Source organism: Tilletiaria anomala (genome assembly GCF_000711695.1).
Source record: "Tilletiaria anomala UBC 951 chromosome Unknown K437scaffold_31, whole genome shotgun sequence".
Classification (NCBI taxonomy): Eukaryota; Fungi; Basidiomycota; class Exobasidiomycetes; order Georgefischeriales; family Tilletiariaceae; genus Tilletiaria; species Tilletiaria anomala.
The window spans coordinates 81714-101905 of record NW_013546991.1 but is presented as its reverse complement, the minus strand read 5'-3'; the positions used below and the strand labels follow the sequence as shown (position 1 = coordinate 101905).

Sequence of the window (20192 nt, the reverse complement as noted above, 5' to 3'; positions counted from 1 at the left end):
GGCGCGCTGCGCATCCGAGGCACATCTCCGGATGAAAGATGTGATATGAAGAACAGACGATGGCGAAATCCAGTCTGGAGAAGGGTCTAGTCCTGCGGGTGACCGACAATTCCATTGATCGCGTAAGCTCCTCCCGCCTCCAATGCTTGCCTTTTTGTCTAGCGGGCACAGCACTCGTCCATCCGGTTGTGTATTGGACCCAGCTGGCATGAACCACTTGCTACGGCTGGGAATGCTGCATATGCGTTGCACAGAGAGTGTCACCGTGACGACATCGCGCCTTCGATACTCCATGGAGTATAGTGATGCGATGCGATGGTGCGATGGCGTGCGAGCGACATGACAGATAGATAACAAGGAACAATCTAATCAGCGGAACGGATGTCAGGCCAAGCGAAGCGAGTGGATTTACAAAGAAGAGCTTCCTCAGCAATCCAAAGCGACCTTGCTTGGTTTGCAAAGCGGTCTGGACATACAAAGCTTGGTTTGCGCGGCACCTACAACGCACGTCATGGCCTTTGGCTTGACCAACACACACAGCGACCTTCCAAAGATTGCTGAGCGACCGCTTCCGCCACAACTTTGACGTTCTCAAGGTCTCCGTGCTCCTCATCTACCTGGACGCATCCTCGCGTTCGGTACATCACGTATGCGCCTGTGCGGCTAACGCTTTGTGCCTGACGATGTTCAGCTACACACGAAAGTCATTCTTCCGGTTACTCTGTTGCCTGCAGGTCCGGACTGAGAACATGCCATGTCCGATCCATGTCATGACAACGTCTTCGACGGCGCGCACACGGACCCTCGACGGCAAAACACAGCTGATCTAGTACACACCGATGATATTCCTTTTGTGCGAAGTGTCCAGTCCGGCTGGGCTTTGCACCTGCAGTCCATGAGGTGTGCGCAGTTGTCATTGGATGATATCCGAAGGAGTACACTTCCGCCACGCCACTTCTGAAGCTGCGTATTCCGAATCAACTACTATAAGAGTCCGAGTCCTACAAGCACGGGCTTGGCCTCGCACGGGGTTAGCCACTTTACTGGGTCTCCTTGCGTCTTTCCGTAAACAGTGAAATGTCGCGAACTGTACTTTCAGCGACCTGGAGCGCAGCTGGCGGGTGTTGTCCCGGCTGACCTCTCCTTGCTACAGGCCTGACATGGGCTCTTGTTCGGTCGCAGGGCATTGGCGAGCTGCACAGTCACTTTTGCGTAGTTGGCCATAGGCATCTTCCATTTGAAGATAGCACCATCTATGTTTGAGTCTGTTGGTGTTTCTACACCGAGTGTCATTTGGCCGATTGCTTCTGGAAATCATTCACAAGTCCCAGGGACACGACGCTGCTGCATGTCTACCCTTCGATGATGATGAGTCCGTGTCCTCGATGGCCAGTTTCCCGCATTGATTTCTCTACAGCATGAGTCTTTATAGTGTTCTCCTTTGACCGCGGCGGGCGGTGGGATGTCTCCAACTTCCCCATCAAGAGCGGATTCTTTTTTATCTTATCCGGCCCGTGTTCCGTTCCCTCCGTGGACGCCCGCTGGCGGCATGCATGCATTTATGGATTTCCGACCGACGAACAGACTGCGCCTTATCTAGCCGAGATGGAGACTTGCCAGCGCTGGCTTTCGTGTGAGGATTTCACCCAGGCAAGGTGTGGTGGTTCTCGGCAGATAAGTTGGTCTTCTCACCGCGAGCGGCAGAGGCGAGACCCGCAGCTGTGCTTTTGCCGCTGGCTCAGCCTTCTTTGCTCGCTCGGGAAGAAACTAAAGGCTTACTGACGCGCGAAATAAGTACCAGTCACATGCGAATGAGTCGTGTCACCACGACATGTATCGCGGATCGTGGTTGGTACATAAGCCCCATCGCCAAAGCTCGCCGTCCTCTCGGCGCGCTCAACCTTCTCGTTAGCTTACCATCCCATCTTCGCCTCACTTGTTGCAGTAGCCTCGCTAGCGATGAGACATGAGTGAGAACACCAAACCCCAAGCAACACAGCGACCATGAACAACGTTCCTTACGCTGCTAACATGCCAGACGCCCACCCCCCGTCCGTGCAGGAGCATCTCCGCCGCACCCTGCGCCATCTGGGCACGCGTCAGGCCTGGCTCGGCGGAGATGACGCCGACGCGGGCTATGGGGCGCTCTTCATGCCGCGCGTCCTGCCTTGGAGCCGGACTCGCAAGCGCAAATTGCGCGATCTCGCCGACGGCATCGTTGCCGAGCAGGTTGAGCTTCATGCTGCTCCTGCTGCTGGTCGTCACCACTGTGACAAGATGGCAGCACGCAGAAAGGCGGACGAGGCGAGCGAGCTGCCGTTCTACGGCCTGGATGACGAGCTGCCCATTGTTCTCGCGGCCATCTGCGGCTTCCAGCACTGCCTTGCCATGCTCGCAGGTATCATCACGCCGCCAATCATCCTCGCATCGTCACTGAGCCTCCCGTCGGCAATACAGTCCTACTTGATCTCGGCTTCGCTCATTTCTTCCGGCCTCCTCTCCGCCATCCAAATCTCGGGCATCCCGCTGCCATTCATCCGCAGGCAGCTCGGCACCGGGCTTCTCTCGGTCGTCGGGACGAGCTTCACGACGATCACGACGGCGATGAGCATCTTCAAGGGTCTGTACACCGACGGCACGTGTCCGTCAATGACCAGCGCCGACGGGACCGTGACGCGGGGCGCCTGCCCCGAGGCGTACGGCTACCTCCTTGGCACGGCGGCCGTGTGCTCACTGCTGGAGATTTTCCTTAGCTTTCTGCCCGTGCGCATCATGCGCCGCCTCTTTCCTCCCGCCGTGACGGGTGTGACAGTCATGTTGATCGGTGCATCCCTCATCGGCGAATCGGGTGTCGTCAACTGGGGCGGCGGAAGCAGCTGCCACGGCCGCCCGACGTCGGGCATGTACACAGTCTGCCCCGCCGTTGGCGGCCCGCACGCGCTGCCGTGGGGCAGCCCTCAGTACATTGGCCTCGGCTTTTTATCGTTCATGACCATCGTCCTCGTAGAGATCTTTGGAAGCCCCGTCATGCGCAACGCCTCCATCGTCATCGGACTCCTCCTCCCGCTCGCCGTCGCAGGGCCGACGGGCTACATGTCCAGAGCGTCCATCGACTCGGCGCCTGCCATCACCTTCCTGTGGACCACGACGTTCAAGCTCAAGGTGTACGGCCCAGGTCAGTGCCAGCTTGTTGCTACAGTGCCACTTTGCTTTATTCGCGGCTGACTCCTTGATGCTGCTATCTTGCAGGCGTCTTAGCTATGCTGGCAGTATACATCTGCCTGATGATGGAGGCCATCGGTGACATCACCGCTACAAGCGAAGTGTCGCGCCTCCCAGTCGACGGGGAGAGTTTCAATCGCCGCTTGCAAGGCGGCGTTTTATCCGATGGACTCGGAGGATTGCTCTCTGCGCTCTTCACAACAACGCCCCAGTCGGTCTTTGCGCAGGTGAGTGGCAGGAGAATATGGCGAACTGACGGCAGAACGCAGCATCTGATCGTCATTTCGCTTCGACCCCCCTCCCCCCTTCCGTGCATGTGCAGAACAACGGCGTCATTTCCATCACGCGCATTGCTAACCGACGCGCAGGCTACTGGTGCTGTTTCTGGTTGATCCTGCTTGGCATTCTTGGAAAGTTCAGTGGTGCGATCCTCGCGATCCCCAACAGTGTCCTTGGCGGCGTGACGACATTTCTGTTCGCGTCGGTAGTCGTTAGCGGGCTCAAGATCATCAGCACGGTCAAGTTCACCCGCCGCAATCGATTCATCCTCGCCGCGTCGCTTTCATTTGGGTTCGGCGTGCTGCTCGTCAGCGACTTTTTTGAGTACCTCTTCAGCTACTCGGGGCCGAACAAAGCGCTGGAGGGGTTCCTAACGAGGTATGTGCGCCTTTTCGCGACATCTCACTCCTGTTCCCTAATGGTTTCTTCCTGACACATGTTTGCATGGCGTTGTGTAGCATCACCATCGTCCTCAGCACACCTTTTCTCATCTCGGCGGTAGTTAGCATGGTGCTGAACTTTCTCCTGCCGTACGACGTCGAGGACCTGGTCGAGGTAGCGCGGCGCAAGAAGGCGGACGTCGAGCGCGGACACCTGGGCCAAGAGCAGGCGCAGGAGCAAGTCGCAGACGTCGAACGGGACATTGAGTCGCTCGAGAAGAGCGCGGAGGGAGTGGCAGCGGAGAAAGGTGCTTGATAGTCACGCGCCAAGCAAAGGGGGGGGGGGTTGACATTCACGGGCTACCTTATATGTAGTGTCAGGACTGTCTCATGACAAGGGTAAGATCGAAAGTGCGGTATATGCTTGCAAGCTCGAAGCTGCAATATATGACATGCACCATGAAACCAGGTTTTTCGATGACCGCAGGGACAACACCTACCAAGGTTGAACGAGGAGGTAAATGATGACAAACAGCTTTTCGATCCGCTGTTTGACCAACTTCGAGGCGGAGGTGCGCGGGGGTGGGTGGGCTATAGTATGTCTTTCGCTCTTGTTCTGCAGCAACAAGTCGTCATGAACCCGCTCGCGATGGTGACGCCTTGGCCGATGAGACCTTTGGCCAGCTGGCTGTTGAGCTCATGGTATAGGCCTGCGTCACCGGCCTTGCGGCCGGACTTGATGAAGAGGTCGACGGGATCGCGATACATGCACCGGCTGCGGAGGCTTTTCCACTGCAGGCGCATCGTGCAGAGGATATGATGAGCGAGAAAACGAGCAGCGTGGTGGATGCGTTGCTCGCGGCGGCCATCAGGAAGGTCTGCGACGCACTCGGCGCGGCGCTCGCACGAGCATCAGCAGCCACATAAAGAAGTTGGTCAGGTAGAACTTCAGCGTTGGCACGACCGACAGCATATCGTTTTATCGAAGCCGTATCAGAGGCCTTGTAAGGCAGTGAGCAGCGCTGGGATTGAGCGATTCGGCAAAGGAGACGACGGTGCATTATGAGGGTTGCACTGCTGACCTTTTACGCTCCTCTCGTCGTGATCGCCTTGAGGGAATCGACGATGCCTGCTCCAATGTCGTTGCTGTAAGTGGTCTTTTCGTCCGAGGACGAGCGAACTCCCCCCTCCTTTATTCGTGCCAGCAGCCTTATTCGCCTTCGCCCTCACCCTGTTCTCCCATTGCACCTCGGTTTCGGGCAGTGCAGACGCGCTTGTCTGCTTGCGAACGGTGACGCTGCTGAACGGCGTTGGGAAAAAGCGCGAAAGGATGCCGACGCTGACGTCTTTGGTGGCAGAGAGTGTGACCCGCTACTGCTGATTGGCATTTCCGCTGCTATTACTGGCTGGCATGCCTCCTCACGCGGTCATTTACCACCGGATAAGCGTGCTGAAGGAGCGAAAGCGGAAGAAGTGGAAGCTAGTGGAGGGCCGTCGGAATGGTCAGCACTGCGGCCTCAGGTAGAGTTGAGAAAAAAGCCAATATGCGGCTGAGGTGGAGACACATTTAGAAAGCGTGTTGCTGAGTGTACCACACTGCCAGCCTTGGTAGAACCCCTTGTCGCTACCTCTCGGTTACATCTCCTGCAGCGGGCAAGTGAGGGTGGGGGGCACAGGCTGGCGCTGCGTCTGCTTGAGCTTGTGCTTTCTGGACTGCGGCTGCGTCTGAAAGCACATGGAGAGCAATTCAAGCGGTTAAACGAGCGTGTTGTTCATGGTTGAGCAGAGCGCGCCCGAGGTTGCCCGCGCGATGGGCGGCAGCAGGGGCGCGCGCGACTTGCCCCTGAGGGGGATGGCATGTTTGACCTTGTTCTGAGCTCGGCTCTGCGTGTTGGATAAAAAGAAAGAGAGCAGTTATCCGGGCGATCGATCGAGTTGCCCCACGATTGCACACCGCTGCGCCTTGATGCACCCTATTTGTAGGACCCCGGGGATGAAGATGGACCCGTCCGATGCGATTCCCCCGAGGGATACACAGCACGCCGTTTGGAAAAAAAGGCGAGCAGGGGACGGCGCACGGCATGAACACAGGCTCCTCTCCCTTCCTCCGGCCCGCCCCGTCGGTCTGTTTCGTATGCAGAATGCGCTACGAATGGACGCAAAGGGTTGACTGTCCTTCATCGAACCATGATGTGTGTATGTCAGTATGTATGGACTGCGTCGAGGCTGACAACAGCGACGGATAATCGTCATTGCCGTGGGGGGGAGGGGGAATGCACAACCCTACCTTTCCCGAAGCAAGACTGCCGTTCCGTTCCGCTCCTGCTTCCATTCCCCATTCCACTGTATTCCGCCCGCCTGTCGCACCCCAGCACGTGACCCCCCGAGGAAAGAGCAGCTAGCCGAAAGTGGGTGAGTGGGTGAGGCGAGGCAAGTCAAGCGTGGCAATGATGAGCACAAAGCACAGTGGGGATGGGGGTTAAATACCCTGGGCAAAGCTCCTTTACCCGTGCATCGTCCTCGTCGTCGCAACCGTACATATCATCGCATTGCCCCTTGCACACTCTGCCCACACGGCTCAGCCTGAACGCGTTGTGCTTTCGATCTTTGTTCACAGGTGACCACTTTCCCCCGGGCTCCGGGCCCCTTGCTCTGAGCTCCTCATTGTCGTCGGCCGCGTTTGCTGGAGCGTCGGCCTGGTAGCAGACTCCAGCCAAGTTCACAGTACGTGGGACACAATGTCTTCCACGCCCACTTTGGAAGACTTGAGCACCGGCTATCGAGGTGAGCCTATGAACCTCAGCTCGCCCACCCTTCCCACAGCCGCTGGCCAGGTCCGACAACGACACCAGCGCTCAGGTCAACGCAAGGGCACCGTCTCGCCCCTCCTTGCCCATTAGGACGTGCGCTAACCCTTGCCCTCACCTGCTTACTTGCATACTGCAGGCTGCCTCACACCCTCACAGTCTCGCGCCTTGCTTCAACTCTGGTCTCGCTTCTTTGCCGCATGCACCGTCCCACCCGTGCCGGTCGTGCGCGTCAACGACCATCGCGATGAGAGCGTAAGCGCAAGTGCGAAAGGGAGTGCGAGCGCAAGCGCAGGTGGGACGCTACCCAAGAGCCGCTCCCACCGCAGCTTTGCGAGCACGCGAGAGCGGCTGGTCCGCGGGTCCGTTGTCAAGTCATCTTCAAGTGGCGCACCGGGGAAGCGAAATGCATCTGCTCCGGGGTCTGCAGGGTCCGCCAGTCCGGCAACCTCGAGCTGCAACGCTAGCGTACCCGAGCTTCTCACCTATGACTCTGCCACACCGGCGAACGCGGCGGCGCTAACCATATCGCCCCCAGGATCCTCCCTTGGCGGCGCAGCAGCGGGAGCGAGACGGGCAGCCTCTCTGAGCACGAGCACGGGTAATAACGAGCAAGCAGGCGGCGTCGAAGACTTGGCGAGTGGCGCACATATACCACGCGACGACGCGGCTAAGGATACGCTGCGCATGATTGAGGAGGCCAAGGAGATGCGCATCTTCCTCGACCGCTACGGCGGCGCCAAGCTGCGCGAGGTCTTCTGGCGCGGCTTGGTTAAAGGCGAGCACCCGGACGCGGTCATGCTCCGCTTCCTCCGCAGCAGAAAGTGGGATGTGGAGCGCGCGCTGAACGTCATTGGTAGCACAGCGCGCTTCCGAGTCGAGTGAGTCTCAACACAGGAAACAACGCGTCGAGTCTCATGCGTATCCGCTGCGTGCTGATGACTGGATGCGCTTGCGCCCCACCCTCCCCTTGCCCACCCGCAGAAACGATGTCGATACCCTGCTCAAACACGGCGAATTGGGGATGATCAAGACACGTGGGGGCTACAATATCCTCTACAACGGGATCTCGTACGTGTACGGTGCGACAGCCGCCGGCGAGCCGGTCTACGTCATCGAGGTCGGCTCGCACTACTCGTCCAATCAGACGCAGCTGGAGCTGCAGCGCGGCGTAATCTACCTGCAGGAGTGGCTCTCGCTGCTTATGCCGCCGCCGGTCGAGCGCAAAGTGGTTATCTTCAACATGAGTAAGTTCGGCCTGCGCAATATGGACTGGTGGTGCGTTTTTTTCATGGTCAAGACCATCGAGCGCTTCTACCCGGAGAGCCTGTCGCGCGTCTTTGTGCACTGCCCACCGTGGATCTTCCGCCCGATTTGGTTCATCCTCAAACCGCTGCTCGACCCCGTCGTCCGGGACAAGGTGCGCCTCACTAGTAGCTCGGAGGAGCTCGAGGACCTCATCCCCTGGGACCACCTCCCTAGGGACACCCTCGGTGGCGGGGCCGACTGGGAGTATTCGTGGCCTGGTGAGTGGTAACCGTGAATACCTTTCGTGCACTGCCCATTGACTCACTAACACGCTTCTCGGTACTGCACCTTACTCCTTTACTCCCACCTCGCCTCGCAGCCGCGCAAGAAGGCGAGAACGACGTGCAAGCCGACACAAAGACCGCCGGCGAGAAAATGGACGCGTTCTTCGAAGCTGCTGCACGCTTTGAGAAGGCGACGCGCGAGTACATCCGCCTCTTCGTGCAGGCCTGCTCCCCACGGCAGCGCCAAGCGTTCGGCAGCATGACTCCTTCCTCCTCGGTTACGTCCCCGCGTCTACGCTCATTCAGCAGCCACGTCAACGGTCATGGCGCTAGCAGCAGCAGCGGAGGCGGAGCCGGGCTCACTAGCAGCAACGGCTATGGATCCTACAGCTACGTCTCTGGCAGCTGCGACGGCGCGGACAGCGCGAGCTTCACGCACGACCACGACGCCGCTGACTTTGTCGAGCCGGAGGGCGCGCAGGAGATGCGCGGGCGACGCGACGTGCTCGCTACCAAGCTACGCGTCGCCTTCCTCGAACTATGGCCCTACTTTGTCGGTACGAGCAAGTACGACCGCTGGGGGGTCATGCGCCGCGACGGGACCATCCGCTGGGCGTACCGCAAGCTCGACGGGAGCGTCGAGGAGCAGCTCCTCGGCAAGAATGCGAGTCTGCCCGTGCTCAAAGCCGGCCTCGAGCTTATCGAGCAGGCTGAGTGCGCCGCGCAGGAGGCCGAGGCGCATGCCAGGAGCGAGAAGGCAGCCCGCAAACAGCAGCGCCAGGCTGCGGCCGGTGGCGGCAGCAACAGCAGCAGTGCTGCTAGGCGCCGAGAGTGGGAGCGTGAGCGCCAGCGCACTAGCGCCTCCGAGAGGCCCAAAACGGCAGCGACAATGGATACGGCTGTCCCCGAAGATACAGAAAGCCCGCCTGGGCCGTTCCTCAGCAACGGCGCGTACGCCTCGGGTGCGGTAATGGAACAGCCAGTATCCACGTCTGGGTCCCTGTCGCGCATCGTGCGAGACGAGGCTAGCCTAAAGAATGGGCGCGGGAGCGTCATCGATACAAGCGGCGCCCAGAGTGGACAGCAGCAGCATGGAGAGAATGAGAAGGAGGAAGTCGTATGAGACTGGCTGACCAGCCAGCCAGTCATTCGGTCAGTCAGTCTGGAATGTCATGTCGTGGCATGGCGGCATCCCAGCACGGCCAAATTACGCCGCCTGCTTTAGCACACCACTATTTCTTCGTCTACTTATCACTTGCGACGGAGCTTTCCCATCCCCACCGTACAATTTCATCCATTCCGTTGTGTTCTGCGGTGGAGTGTAGTGTTGTGAGGATGCCAAAACATGACCGGGTGGCTGTTGGCAATTTTCGGCGGAATTGAGCGATGCAGAAACGGATTGTGCGAGGCATAAAGTATTAAATACAATACGGTTCGGTGACGTGCGCGGGTTCTGAGCGGGCGATGGTGGTGCAGTTGGACCAAAGGGACTGGCGGCCAGCGTGGTGTTGGAGGTGGGTTGGAAGGCTTGACTGCGATGATAGACGGTCTTCTGAACTAGGAACTAATGCAATGGAAATGGACAAAAGCTACACCCCTAGCTGAAGCTCAGGAGAATCTGGACGCCATCGTGTTAGCACCGTGCAGCATCAATCTGAAATGCGGAAGATCGTTCTCCGTGCAGACTCACTGTGCAACATAGCAGACAGTCGGCGGGGTGGTCATTAGCGACTCGGCGTTTATGGGAGTGGCGGAGCGGACGACATGCCTGAGCTGGTATACCCGGCTGGTATCCTCGTCACCTGGAACGAAGAAGCCATGCGGCGAGTACGGTGCGGTGGAGAACGAGTGGACGGTGGCTACCGTGCATGGTGACAATCGCGGACTTGAGAGCGTTAAGATGGTTCTCAATGCGGTTAGTTGCCACCGGGATATGGCTGGCGGTCGTGCTATTGGTAAGCACGCAAGAGTGTTTTTTTTTCCAAAAATGAACTGTGCCAGCGGTCAGAGGATGTGGGAAGATGTGATGTAATATAGGGATCGGAGGGTCTATAATACCCCTTTATATTTCGACGTTTCTCTCGAACATGTAGACGAAGCAGTGAGGTCTCAGAAATGGTTAAAGGGCGATACAGCTGCACCGGCTCTCGGTTTATCCGAAGAAGAAAGAAAAGTCCTTTGTGCCGGTCGGCATTCACGGCCACCTTGTAATGCACCCACACACCCCTCGGCGAGGTCTGTTCTGCCCAGGGCCTTTTAGGCCCTGCCGGCCGGCCGAGCACCTGATGGACACGGGGGATCCTGGATGAGCCTACACACCAGCGCGCCAGCTCAGGCGCATAGATGGCATACACTGCGTGCTTTTCACGCTTATCGTAGAGCACAGGGAGGAGTTGTGAGTTGTGTTGGACGGAGCGTTCTGTTTATGGAGTCAGCGGTGAGAGCACATGGGCGTTCCTTCCACAAGCGAACAGCAAACCCTTGCATAGTCAAGCAGGGGCGTAGAATGTCCCCAAACACATGGGAATATGGGAAAAGAAAAAGAAAGAAATGACAATGGACTAATTTATTTCTTTATTTGCAACATGAAAGCCTTTCAAATGAACCTCCCCCCCCCCATTGTGCAACCATCGTGTCTTTGTTCTTACTTGCGTTGAGCAACGTGTCTACGTGCATACCCTGGCACAGGCCAATCGTATTGACTAAATGCTTGATGCATCGTGCTGCACAGGAACGCCGGCTTGCTGGGTGGCAGGGTAGCAGGACGCCTCGATGGCGACTTTGAGCATTCCTCCTTTGAAGGATAGATGCTCCGGCTACTCATAACCTACATCGGTGGGGTCGCATTCCAGGCTGGGAATGCAGTGCACAAAAAAGTTACCCGGCACAGTCCTCCATTCAAGAAAGTAATAGGATCGAAGAGTGGACCCGAATCGTCCGCCCGGCTCTTTGCAACCCGAATCAGCCACTCACGATGACCTCAGTGCTTCAGCACCTTGGCGTTATCTTTCGTGTCTCTCTGAATCTGGAGTCTGCTATCCTTTCAGTATGCAAAGGAAGACACTTCGGCACACATCCAAATTCTAATTGCAACAGAGGACAGCCTGAAGATGACGAACACCATACTTCGCCCTTTTTGGTCGGCTACGATTGTGACCGCATCTCGTATTACTGATCGCACCTTGTCACAGTGACTACGTTCTCGATCACCAACAAAGTTAAAACAAATAATACAACATCTACAGCAAGTCCCAGAATGCGAATGGTTCTCGGCGCAATGAAGATTGGATATGCCATTTGAGCGCTACCGAATGCCTTATCGCTTTCATACATTCTACGCCGTGCAAAGGAGGCACCCTGGCAGAATGATCACGCCCCGCCGCATGAGCTGCACAATGGTTCGACTACTTGGCTACTGCTCGTTGTGCTACCTATGTGTCAATGAGAACCTCTGACTTTTGGCGTGGGACTGTGGCTAGTACGGTCACTCCATCCTTTAAAGATAGATATCTGACTCACATTTTCTTCAATCATACCCAGTTTGAACGCTTGACTCTAAAGACTCCATCGTGCGGTCTGTTATTGACTACCAATTTCCCCTTGTGTGACTAACTTGCGCTGGTCTTGATCATGGCAACGTACGCACAACATCCTACACCGACAGCCGTGCCTCAAGAACGAGATCACCTGTCTACTCGCGTCAACAGCATCGGCGGTAGCAGCAGCTGCAGCCCCAGCAGTTCGACGTCCGGGTATCCACGAGCTACGCGCATCCCACCCAGGTATCGCGACAGCTACTGGCAAGCCGTGTATGACGAGCAGCAGGAGCAGATGAGGCAAGAGACGATTGTCTCCTTATCGCCGCTGCCTTCTCCGAGCACCAGGCGGTCCGCCATGTCTCGTCAAGGCTCGACAAGCTCCTTGCGCAGCTTCAATGAGGATTGGAGGCAGACAGTGAGTGCCGCAAGGTAGGTCTCATGGTTCTCAAGTGGCGTTCTGAACACTGTTATGTACTGCAGCCATCACCGACGCGGCCATGGCATCACCATCGCCAGGAAAGTAGGCGAGGGCTCCACTCTCACGAGTATCCACCCTCTGCACTTCCTATTTCGATACCTTGTGTGCCACTCAGCGATTCCTTCAACGCTGCAGAGAGCACCCATGCAACCGTCCACGCGTTTCGACACCCCTGTGCCTGCCGGCCCACATCTCGATCGCCATCCATCAACTCACTGCAATTTCCGCACGTTGCGATCGGCCAGAGAGGCAGCGAAGTTGACCGGACAGTTGTGCAGCCGCCCCCGGCGTATCCTTCCTCGGGCGCACCGTCAACTACGGGACTCCAAGCGAAGAAGTGCCCGAGCCATTCGGACAAGCGTGGTAGCAGTACAGGGCGGCCCCCGCCACCTCCAGCACCGCCAAAGAGGCCGAAGAAACCACATATCATCGCGCTACTCCGAACCCTTTCTCAACGTGATGTGCTGCTGAAGCTCCTGCCCGCCCTTGTCCTCTCGGCGGCCCGCGGCGCTGCGCCACCGCTCATGGCGCGCATCCTCGGCGGCGTATTCAACGCATATTCCACGTTCTCGCGCGCATCGCCTCCAGAGCATCCGCTTACAGGTGTGGCACTACTGTCTGCGAAAAGTGCTTTGATGGGCCACGTCAAAGTTGCAGCCCTTGAGCTCGTCGGGCTCGGCGTGTGTGTCCTTCTGGTCGGCACCTCAATGTTCACGTTGTGGATCTGCGTCGGCGAACAAATCGCAAGGCAGCTAAGGCGCAGCATGTTCTATGCAGTGAGTGCCAAGCCGATGCACTGGTTTGACAATGGGATGGAGATTGGGCGAAATGACGGAGCGAGCAGCGACGGCGGGGCTAGCAGCGCCGGTGCGGCTGGGTTGATGGCGCGCTTCGCGAGGTGAGCCATACAGCCTGGTCGTGTACAAGTCTTGTGCTGTGCATACTGACGCTCCTGCTGTGGGGATGCACTAGAAATAGCGACGAGGTCCGGAACGCGGTGTCGCAACATGTAGGGCAAATCGTCACGGCGACAACAACGACATGCGCATGCCTGGGTGTGGCATTCGCTTCATCCTGGTCTCTCACGCTCGTCATCCTAGCCTCCATCCCCTTAACACTGATCCTTACCGCTGTCACCATGCGCATTGGCCGCCCGCTCATCCTCGCCGAATACGCCGCTGTGGAAAGAGCATCTGACCAGGTGGAGCGCACCGTCAAAGCGATCGCGACCGTCAAAGCGTTCAACGCGCAGCAGGAAGAACATGACCGCTTCCGAAGGATGATGGCTACCAGCGGCAACGTCTACATGCGCAGCTGTGCCTGCTGGGCTACACGCCTCGGTTTGACGAGCACCGTTTCGCTTTCGATGTTCGTTCAAGGCTTCTGGTACGGATCCTACCTCGTACAAAAAGGAACCATGACCGCAGGGGGCGTCATGACTGTCTTCTGGGTTGCACTTGTCGCCAGCACTAACATGCAGACCATCATGCAGAGCTGGACGGTGTTGGACAAGGGCATGATTGCATACTCCAGCATTCAGAATCTGTTGGACGACTCGAACTGCCATTCTGCTTCCTCGCCCACCGCGCCGTTCGTTATCAGGATCGACGAGATCCCTAGCACGCCCCCACATTCCCGGTCTTTCTCTGCCAGCTCAGCCTCTATCACCGTTGCGAAGAATCCCTCCACGCATGCTCGGCAAGTCACTCCCATGCGCAAAGTACGGCCGACGCAGCCATGTAGAGGCGAAGTGGTTCTGCGAGACGTCCGCTTTAACTATCCCTCGCGCCCGGATGTTCCGGTGCTCAATGGCGTCAGCATGTTCTTCCCCGCTGGTGAGACGACGTTCCTCCTTGGTCGCAGCGGCAGCGGCAAGAGTACCATCGTCCAACTCTTGCTGCGACTCTACCGTCCTGACAGCGGCTCCATCGAGCTCGACTCGAACGAGTTCGCCTATCTCGACCCTGACTGGTGCCGCGAAAACATAGCAGCGGTCACCCAAAGCCCGATCATCTTTGACATGAGCGCCCGCGACAATATCGCGCTGGGTGCCCTAGGGAAGTTGAAAGGAGCGCCGGGCGGCAAGCTGGACCTCTCCAAAGTAGCGGATGACGACATTTGGGCGGCGTGCCGAATCTCTTTGCTTCACCGCTTTCTGAGGGACTTACCGCAAGGCTTCGACACCAAGCTTGGAAGCGGCGGAGCCAACCTGAGCGGTGGACAGAAGCAGCGCCTCGCGATCTCGCGTGCCGTGCTCCGCGATCCGACAGTCTTGATCCTAGACGAGGCAGTTTCGGCGCTGGACTTGACGGCCAGGTTGCTCGTGCACGAAGCACTCAAGAGATGGAGAAAGGGACGCACAACCATTGTCATCACGCATGACATTTCTCAAGTAGGGAAAGATGACTTTGTCTATGTCATGGCCGGCGGCACCGTCGCGCAGCAAGGGTATCGAAGGGATATCGAAAATTGTGAAGGTCCTTTCTGTCAAATGGCGCAGGCGATGGAAAACAAGGTCAACGTAAGCGAACCACCGTCGCCCACAGGCCTCGACCAAGATGCGCGCAAGTCATTGCGCGCGTACAAGCGTCGTGGGTCAGAAGATGGGAATTTCGTCAAGACTTTGAAGCGAATGTCCCTCAGGCGAGGCGGAACGATGGCTCCAGGCCTCGTACCGCCAATGCCACCCGTAAGCAGCCATGCCCTCGACCCCAGAAGCTTGAAGCGCCGCTCAGTCGAACCTAGAGGAGTACTCGATCGTGTGGGTGCGGTTGCGAACTTGCGACGCCCGAAGCACGTTACACGGCGACCTGCACCGCTCACTGTCACCAAATTACACCACCGAAGCATCCAACTCGCAGCTGAAACGAAAACGCCCGAATTTCCTGTCTCTATTCAGGTTCGAGGTGCCGCTCTGGTGCCGACTGTGCGCTACGCATTTGCCAGTGTGCCGAACAAGGCGCTGCTTGTGTTAGGCTTCATCATCGCGACAATTGGTGGGGCCGTCAATCCAGCCTTCTCCGTCGCGCTCGGGAAGCTCATCGCCACGATGGGCAGCACTGTGGACCAGTCGCAGGTGCTGCTCCTCTCGCTCATCGTGCTAGCCCTTGCTCTTGTGGAAGGTTTGCTCCTCTACATGCGCTACTTTGTGCTCGAGGCAGCCGCTGACGGCTGGATCCGCAAACTGCGCTGTGAGGCATACAACAATGTCTTGCATCAGCAGAAGAGCTGGTTTGACCAGCCTTCCAATTCGGCGCAGAGGATCTGCCAGTCGATCGCAAAAGACGGAGAGGATGCGCGAAAACTGATCGGCCAAGTGCTCGGCAACATTTGGTCGTCTTTTGTGCTCCTGTTCGCCGGGCTCGTCTGCGCTTTGGGCTTTGGCTGGCAGCTGACCTTGCTGGGCATCGGCTTTGCCATTGTGCTGATTGCTGCGTTGTGCGCACAAGCGGGAGCGCTCAACAAGCTCGAGTCGATCAACAAAGCGCATCGCGAGGCCGTCGTGAAGCACTTCTATTCGCTCGCTGCCAATATGCGCGGTATTCGCGCCATGGCAATCGAGCCAATCTTTTGCGAGCAGTTCGAAGAGTCCGTCGAGAGCGCATACGTGTCGGCGTTGCGCATGGCACCTCTCCAAGCCCTAGGATCCGGACTCGGCGAAGGTCTGACGTACCTGGCTGAAGCGGCGATCTATGCGCTCGGGGCGTATCTCCTCGCGTCCGGCACGTACGACCTGTCCTGCGTCACTATCACGCTGAATTTGGTCATCTTCGCATGTACCTTTTCGAGCCAAGGTGTCGCCTTCTTACCGGGTCTCATCAAGGCCGTGCAAGCGATTTCAGATCTCAGGCGGCTACTCGAGCTCGACGTCTACGGTCCCGAAAGACAGGGCGAGGGGAGATTCATCGTCTCGGGTGCCCTCACCTTCCAAGGCGTGCGTTTCGCTTACCCTTCGCGGAAGACGGAGGAAGTCCTCAAAGGCATCACCTTTACCATCCAGCCAGGAGAGTGCATCGCAATTGTCGGCGGATCGGGCTGCGGTAAATCAACCGTGGCTGCTCTTCTACAGCGCCTCTATGAGCCCAGCAGCGGCAGCGTACTTCTCGACGGCCGCCCGCTAAATGCGTACGACTGTGGCTATCTGCGCGAACACCTCGCCGTCGTCAACCAGAATCCAGACCTTTTCGACGCAACGGTAGCAGAGAACATCGCCTACGGTGCCAATCGCGTTGTTCGCCCGTGCGGATGGGCAGCGGGTGACAACGAGAAGCTTGCATCGTCCCTCGCATCACGTACGAACATCGAAGCAGCGGCTTGCGCTGCCAATGTGGACGAATTTGTGCGCTCGCTGCCACAAGGCTACGCGACGGATCTTGGCAACAGCGCCTCGCTTGTCTCGGGCGGGCAAGCGCAGCGCTTGGCTATTGCCCGTGCGATGGTGCGCAGTCGCGCGCGCGTGCTCATCCTGGATGAATGCACATCTGCGCTCGACGCGCAGAACCAGGTGGCAGTGATGGAGACTCTGTTTGCGAAGGGGCGAGATGCGGCAGAGGCCTGCAGACGCCGCGAGATGACGACCGTCGTCATCACGCACAAGAAGGAGATCATGCAAATGTGCGACCGGATCATCGTGCTGCAGCACGGTGTTGTCGCGCAGCAGGGCTCGTACCAGCAGCTGATCCAGCAAAAAGGTGGCGCGTTCACGACGCTGGCCAGTGCAGCAGAATCGGGTGCCTAGTTTGGGAGGGACCGCTGTAATATACTCTTGTTGCACGTGATTGAATGACCATAATGCGCACGCGCCTGTCTTGGTGACTCTGCAGCTACTGACCATGCCCTGCTCGCTCGCCGCGGGCCACAGGCCCAAACGCAATTCTATCTCACCGCTGTTTTCGAGACGGAGATGGCATTAAACTCGTGAACCGCCGTACAGGAACCTGAGAGCCCAAATTCTTACCACACGATGACAGCCGCGCATGCATTTGCACCTCCAGCTCTTGCTCTCGCGGCCTGCGGTTGCCACCGGACCCCAAGGCGAAAAGCGCCGCCTCCTACTTCCTCAGCCAAGCTGACCAATGCACAGTGCGAGCGCTCTTCCGTGGCCCGGAGAAATCGCTAGCCCTTGCGCTGCGCGGTAAGAGTACCGAGACCATCGCGATCGCGTCCAACCTCCCCGACAAGGAGACGCTGTGCAAGGCGTTCGACGGCGCCGATGTCGTCAGTGAGTACACGACTAAGCAACCCAAGGACGCCCCTAGAAGCGAGGCGCCACTCGGCAAGGCAGTGGTCGGCGCTTACCTCGCGGCGAACGCCAAGTGGCTGCACATTACCTCCATGCGCGTCGCTGAGAAGATCACATGTCTCATGTTGTCAATTCGGCTTCATGGATGTGCGCACATCGGGCCTACCACGATGCAGTGGGAATCGGTGGCTCGCATTGTGCTTCAGTTTGAACTCTGACAGAAATGGAAAATATGAACGAGTATTCCAAATATTCTAAGCAAACGGCACGCTTCTGATCCTCAGAGCCTTCAAGAGCAACATTGAGGACTACGGTTGAGTCCAATCTGTGCACGGTGCAAACCGGGCATCGCTGGAGAAAATGGTCATTGCCAAAGTCGAGCGGCAGATTTCGTATGAGAGGTCGCGGTATTCGAGGAGAATGGCCACTTCAGCGGGTTGGCACCTGTCGGGTTCGGGGCGTTAGAGAGGTGATCTGAAGGGCAATCCCAGGGGAGGGAGCTAGACTTCCCCGGGCCAGTGTAAGGGTATATGGTTAATTGCAGGGCCATTGTAGATATTCACTGAATGGGTATAGATGTCAATCACATTGCACGATGGTGGAAGATAACCCATAATAATGTAGTGAATGACTCTATTGGAAAGATATATATCTACTCTCCAAGGCTCCAGCACGGATTGAAGTTCGCGGCCTCAGAGTCTAGCAAATAAAGCAATGCGGTAGATCATCGAATGACCCAGAGACAGAGCATGCCGCCACTAAAGCACCCCCCCCCCAAACCCGGATGAGATAGAACAGGCACGTCATGCCGCGGGTGGGCGCTGGGCTCTGAGATCTGACAACGACCTGACGGCGGCACACTTGCAGAAGGGGCGACGAAGCTCATCGCAGCACAGCCAAGCGCATGTCGGCACATAACAGAGCGTGCCGGGCGCCGGCAGCACTATTGAACACCGATGCGGCAGGCTGGGGTAGCACGTCTGGGCTGCCAGCCAATGCAGCAGTGGTTATATGCTTCAGCAGCCCGAGAGCGTCCTCCGATGAATGCTTCCCTCATATGAAAACAAATGCCGCAACACCGTTGGTTGCCATTCTGCTAATGCCAATTACGTAATCAGGGGTCTTCTCTACTCTCCCTTTTCGGCGTATTCGGGTACTGCGCGTGCCGGCCCGCCGGGGCAGAGAGACACTTCTGAAGCCGAATATACGTAATATCCGGCGCAGTTTTTCTGGGAGAGCTGCGTCAGATTGACAAGTGTCTGCTACCCATTCCGTCTTTTACAGATCGGCTGCATTCATACGTCCATGAATATCTGCCCGTGCAGGTCCGTGTTGGCGTTGTGGTTTCTGCATTGTCTCCATATCATATCAGGAATTTGCTACTTGTACATATGTGATGGAGTCCATGTTCGCTCCGCTGCTCTAAAACCAATCTTCGGAAGAGCAGTCGGCTGCGTGGACCCCTTTGGGCCCCTCCGGCCGCTGGACCAGCTTGCTACGTCCAACCGATCCTTAACACGGCTCGAACCTCTTGGCGCTCTGCACGACCGCGCAAAAGACGAGTGGATCATCCACCCCTCAGAGCCGAGCGCAGGACAAGCGTGAATCGGAGTCTCAGGTGTCACGGTTACTCACGGTGTCGTCGTGGCACAGTTGATCATTCCGACTGAGTCGCCCGCTGCAGGAAGAGGAACCTACAGCTTGCACCAGTTCCTAGTGCCCTTTCAGTCGCCCGAAACACATGAGACGCTTCCAGGAATGGAAACAATCGAAATTGGCCTCAAACTGGTAGATGGTAGAGCCCTTGTGATGGACAATGGTTATATCGTCTTCAATCGCGTTGGCATACCGTGCGCCAATCTTGCCCGTTTTCAGCACATAGACCACGATGGACGATACAAGCTACGAAATGCGGAAGCAAAGGTCCTAACGAGAGGAATCACGATGCTCGTACGCGTTGGACCCATCGAAATCGCGGCGCATTTTCTCTCCCACGGCGTGCTGATCGCCATCCGCTATGCCGTAGTCAGGAGATAATGGTCGGCGCGTACATCCTCCAACGGACTGAAGCTGCAGATCATCGAGTACCCACATGTCCAGCAGCGTCTCTTCAATGCACTTGCATCGTCCTACGTTCTTTCCTTCACCGGCCGCCGCCTGCGCAAAATCTACAATCGAATGGTTGCACACTTAACTTCCCCTGAGGAGGATTCGCCGCTGCTCCGAGTCGTACATGGCTTCTAACCCACGCTGAAAGCCGTTTCGACGACCAAGAGGCTTGGGGGGAGTTAGCGATGCAGGAACAACATGGGCGTATATGGCTACAGCTTGGCCAGCGGATTTTCGGCCTTTGAAGTCAACCAGTCGAGTGCGAGGCTAATGCGAGAGGGCGATACACTCCTACTCCTCGGTGGACTCGCCGCGAACTCTCTCGTCGAGAGGTACGTGAAGGCGCAACAAACCGGCGAAGTGGAGCGCAAGGACATGGAGTGCCTGCTTTCCACTTCGCGAAGCGTCGATGATGCAGGAGCTTTTAAAGCGGACAAGCAGAGCCTCATGCATCCAGAGCGGCCGCCGCAAATCGTCTGAAAGCCGGTAGATCGCCTGACCGCGCAAACTCGCCGAATTGCGTTTTTTTGGTGGTGCGAGCTCCCCCGTAAGCGTTCGCACTCATCGCGACTCGGCGCGGGTTGTGCGTGCGAGCAAAGCCGTT

At 57.5% G+C, this 20192-nt stretch overlaps 6 protein-coding genes across 6 annotated transcripts; 4 read left to right on the top strand and 2 right to left on the bottom strand.

The window, feature by feature from the left end:
• Positions 1-2277: 2277 nt before the first annotated feature.
• Positions 2278-4197, top strand: K437DRAFT_223200 (Xanthine/uracil permease; the record flags this gene model as incomplete). Its single annotated transcript, XM_013388327.1, has 4 exons — positions 2278-3175; positions 3250-3449; positions 3545-3879; positions 3960-4197. 4 exons carry the CDS (start codon positions 2278-2280, stop codon positions 4195-4197), a joined length of 1671 nt encoding a protein of 556 aa, XP_013243781.1.
• A 63-nt stretch (positions 4198-4260) lies between these two features.
• K437DRAFT_101008 (uncharacterized protein) lies at positions 4261-5025 on the bottom strand. Its single transcript, XM_013388326.1, has one exon. It carries the CDS (start codon positions 4940-4942, stop codon positions 4514-4516), a length of 429 nt encoding a protein of 142 aa, XP_013243780.1. The 5' UTR covers positions 4943-5025; the 3' UTR covers positions 4261-4513.
• Positions 5026-6409: 1384 nt separating this feature from the next.
• Positions 6410-9781, top strand: K437DRAFT_255949 (uncharacterized protein). The gene is made up of 4 exons (XM_013388325.1): positions 6410-6665; positions 6828-7569; positions 7673-8214; positions 8316-9781. Exons 1-4 carry the CDS (start codon positions 6620-6622, stop codon positions 9341-9343), a joined length of 2358 nt encoding a protein of 785 aa, XP_013243779.1. The 5' UTR covers positions 6410-6619; the 3' UTR covers positions 9344-9781.
• Positions 9782-11623: 1842 nt separating this feature from the next.
• K437DRAFT_100845 (P-loop containing nucleoside triphosphate hydrolase protein) lies at positions 11624-17039 on the top strand. The gene is made up of 3 exons (XM_013388324.1): positions 11624-12174; positions 12240-13135; positions 13210-17039. Exons 1-3 carry the CDS (start codon positions 11851-11853, stop codon positions 16973-16975), a joined length of 4986 nt encoding a protein of 1661 aa, XP_013243778.1. The 5' UTR covers positions 11624-11850; the 3' UTR covers positions 16976-17039.
• Positions 17040-18813: 1774 nt separating this feature from the next.
• Positions 18814-19144, bottom strand: K437DRAFT_100834 (uncharacterized protein). The gene has a single exon (XM_013388323.1). It carries the CDS (start codon positions 19048-19050, stop codon positions 18859-18861), a length of 192 nt encoding a protein of 63 aa, XP_013243777.1. The 5' UTR covers positions 19051-19144; the 3' UTR covers positions 18814-18858.
• Positions 19144-19651, top strand: K437DRAFT_100831 (uncharacterized protein). The gene has a single exon (XM_013388322.1). It carries the CDS (start codon positions 19238-19240, stop codon positions 19514-19516), a length of 279 nt encoding a protein of 92 aa, XP_013243776.1. The 5' UTR covers positions 19144-19237; the 3' UTR covers positions 19517-19651.
• The last annotated feature ends 541 nt before the right edge of the window (positions 19652-20192 follow it).

What these genes read in the sequence shown, in the direction of transcription:
- K437DRAFT_100831 (XM_013388322.1), top strand. Translation starts at nt 19,238, where the DNA reads ATGGAAACAATCGAAATTGGCCTCAAACTGGTAGATGGTAGAGCCCTT.
- K437DRAFT_100845 (XM_013388324.1), top strand. Translation starts at nt 11,851, where the DNA reads ATGGCAACGTACGCACAACATCCTACACCGACAGCCGTGCCTCAAGAA. An exon ending in ATGAGGATTGGAGGCAGACA is followed by an intron (nt 12,175 to 12,239) that starts GTGAGTGCCGCA and finishes TATGTACTGCAG; the next exon opens with CCATCACCGACGCGGCCATG. An exon ending in TTGATGGCGCGCTTCGCGAG is followed by an intron (nt 13,136 to 13,209) that starts GTGAGCCATACA and finishes GGGATGCACTAG; the next exon opens with AAATAGCGACGAGGTCCGGA.
- K437DRAFT_101008 (XM_013388326.1), bottom strand. Translation starts at nt 4,942, where the DNA reads ATGCACCGTCGTCTCCTTTGCCGAATCGCTCAATCCCAGCGCTGCTCA.
- K437DRAFT_255949 (XM_013388325.1), top strand. Translation starts at nt 6,620, where the DNA reads ATGTCTTCCACGCCCACTTTGGAAGACTTGAGCACCGGCTATCGAG. An exon ending in CTTGAGCACCGGCTATCGAG is followed by an intron (nt 6,666 to 6,827) that starts GTGAGCCTATGA and finishes TGCATACTGCAG; the next exon opens with GCTGCCTCACACCCTCACAG. An exon ending in ACAGCGCGCTTCCGAGTCGA is followed by an intron (nt 7,570 to 7,672) that starts GTGAGTCTCAAC and finishes GCCCACCCGCAG; the next exon opens with AAACGATGTCGATACCCTGC.
- K437DRAFT_100834 (XM_013388323.1), bottom strand. Translation starts at nt 19,050, where the DNA reads ATGATCCACTCGTCTTTTGCGCGGTCGTGCAGAGCGCCAAGAGGTTCG.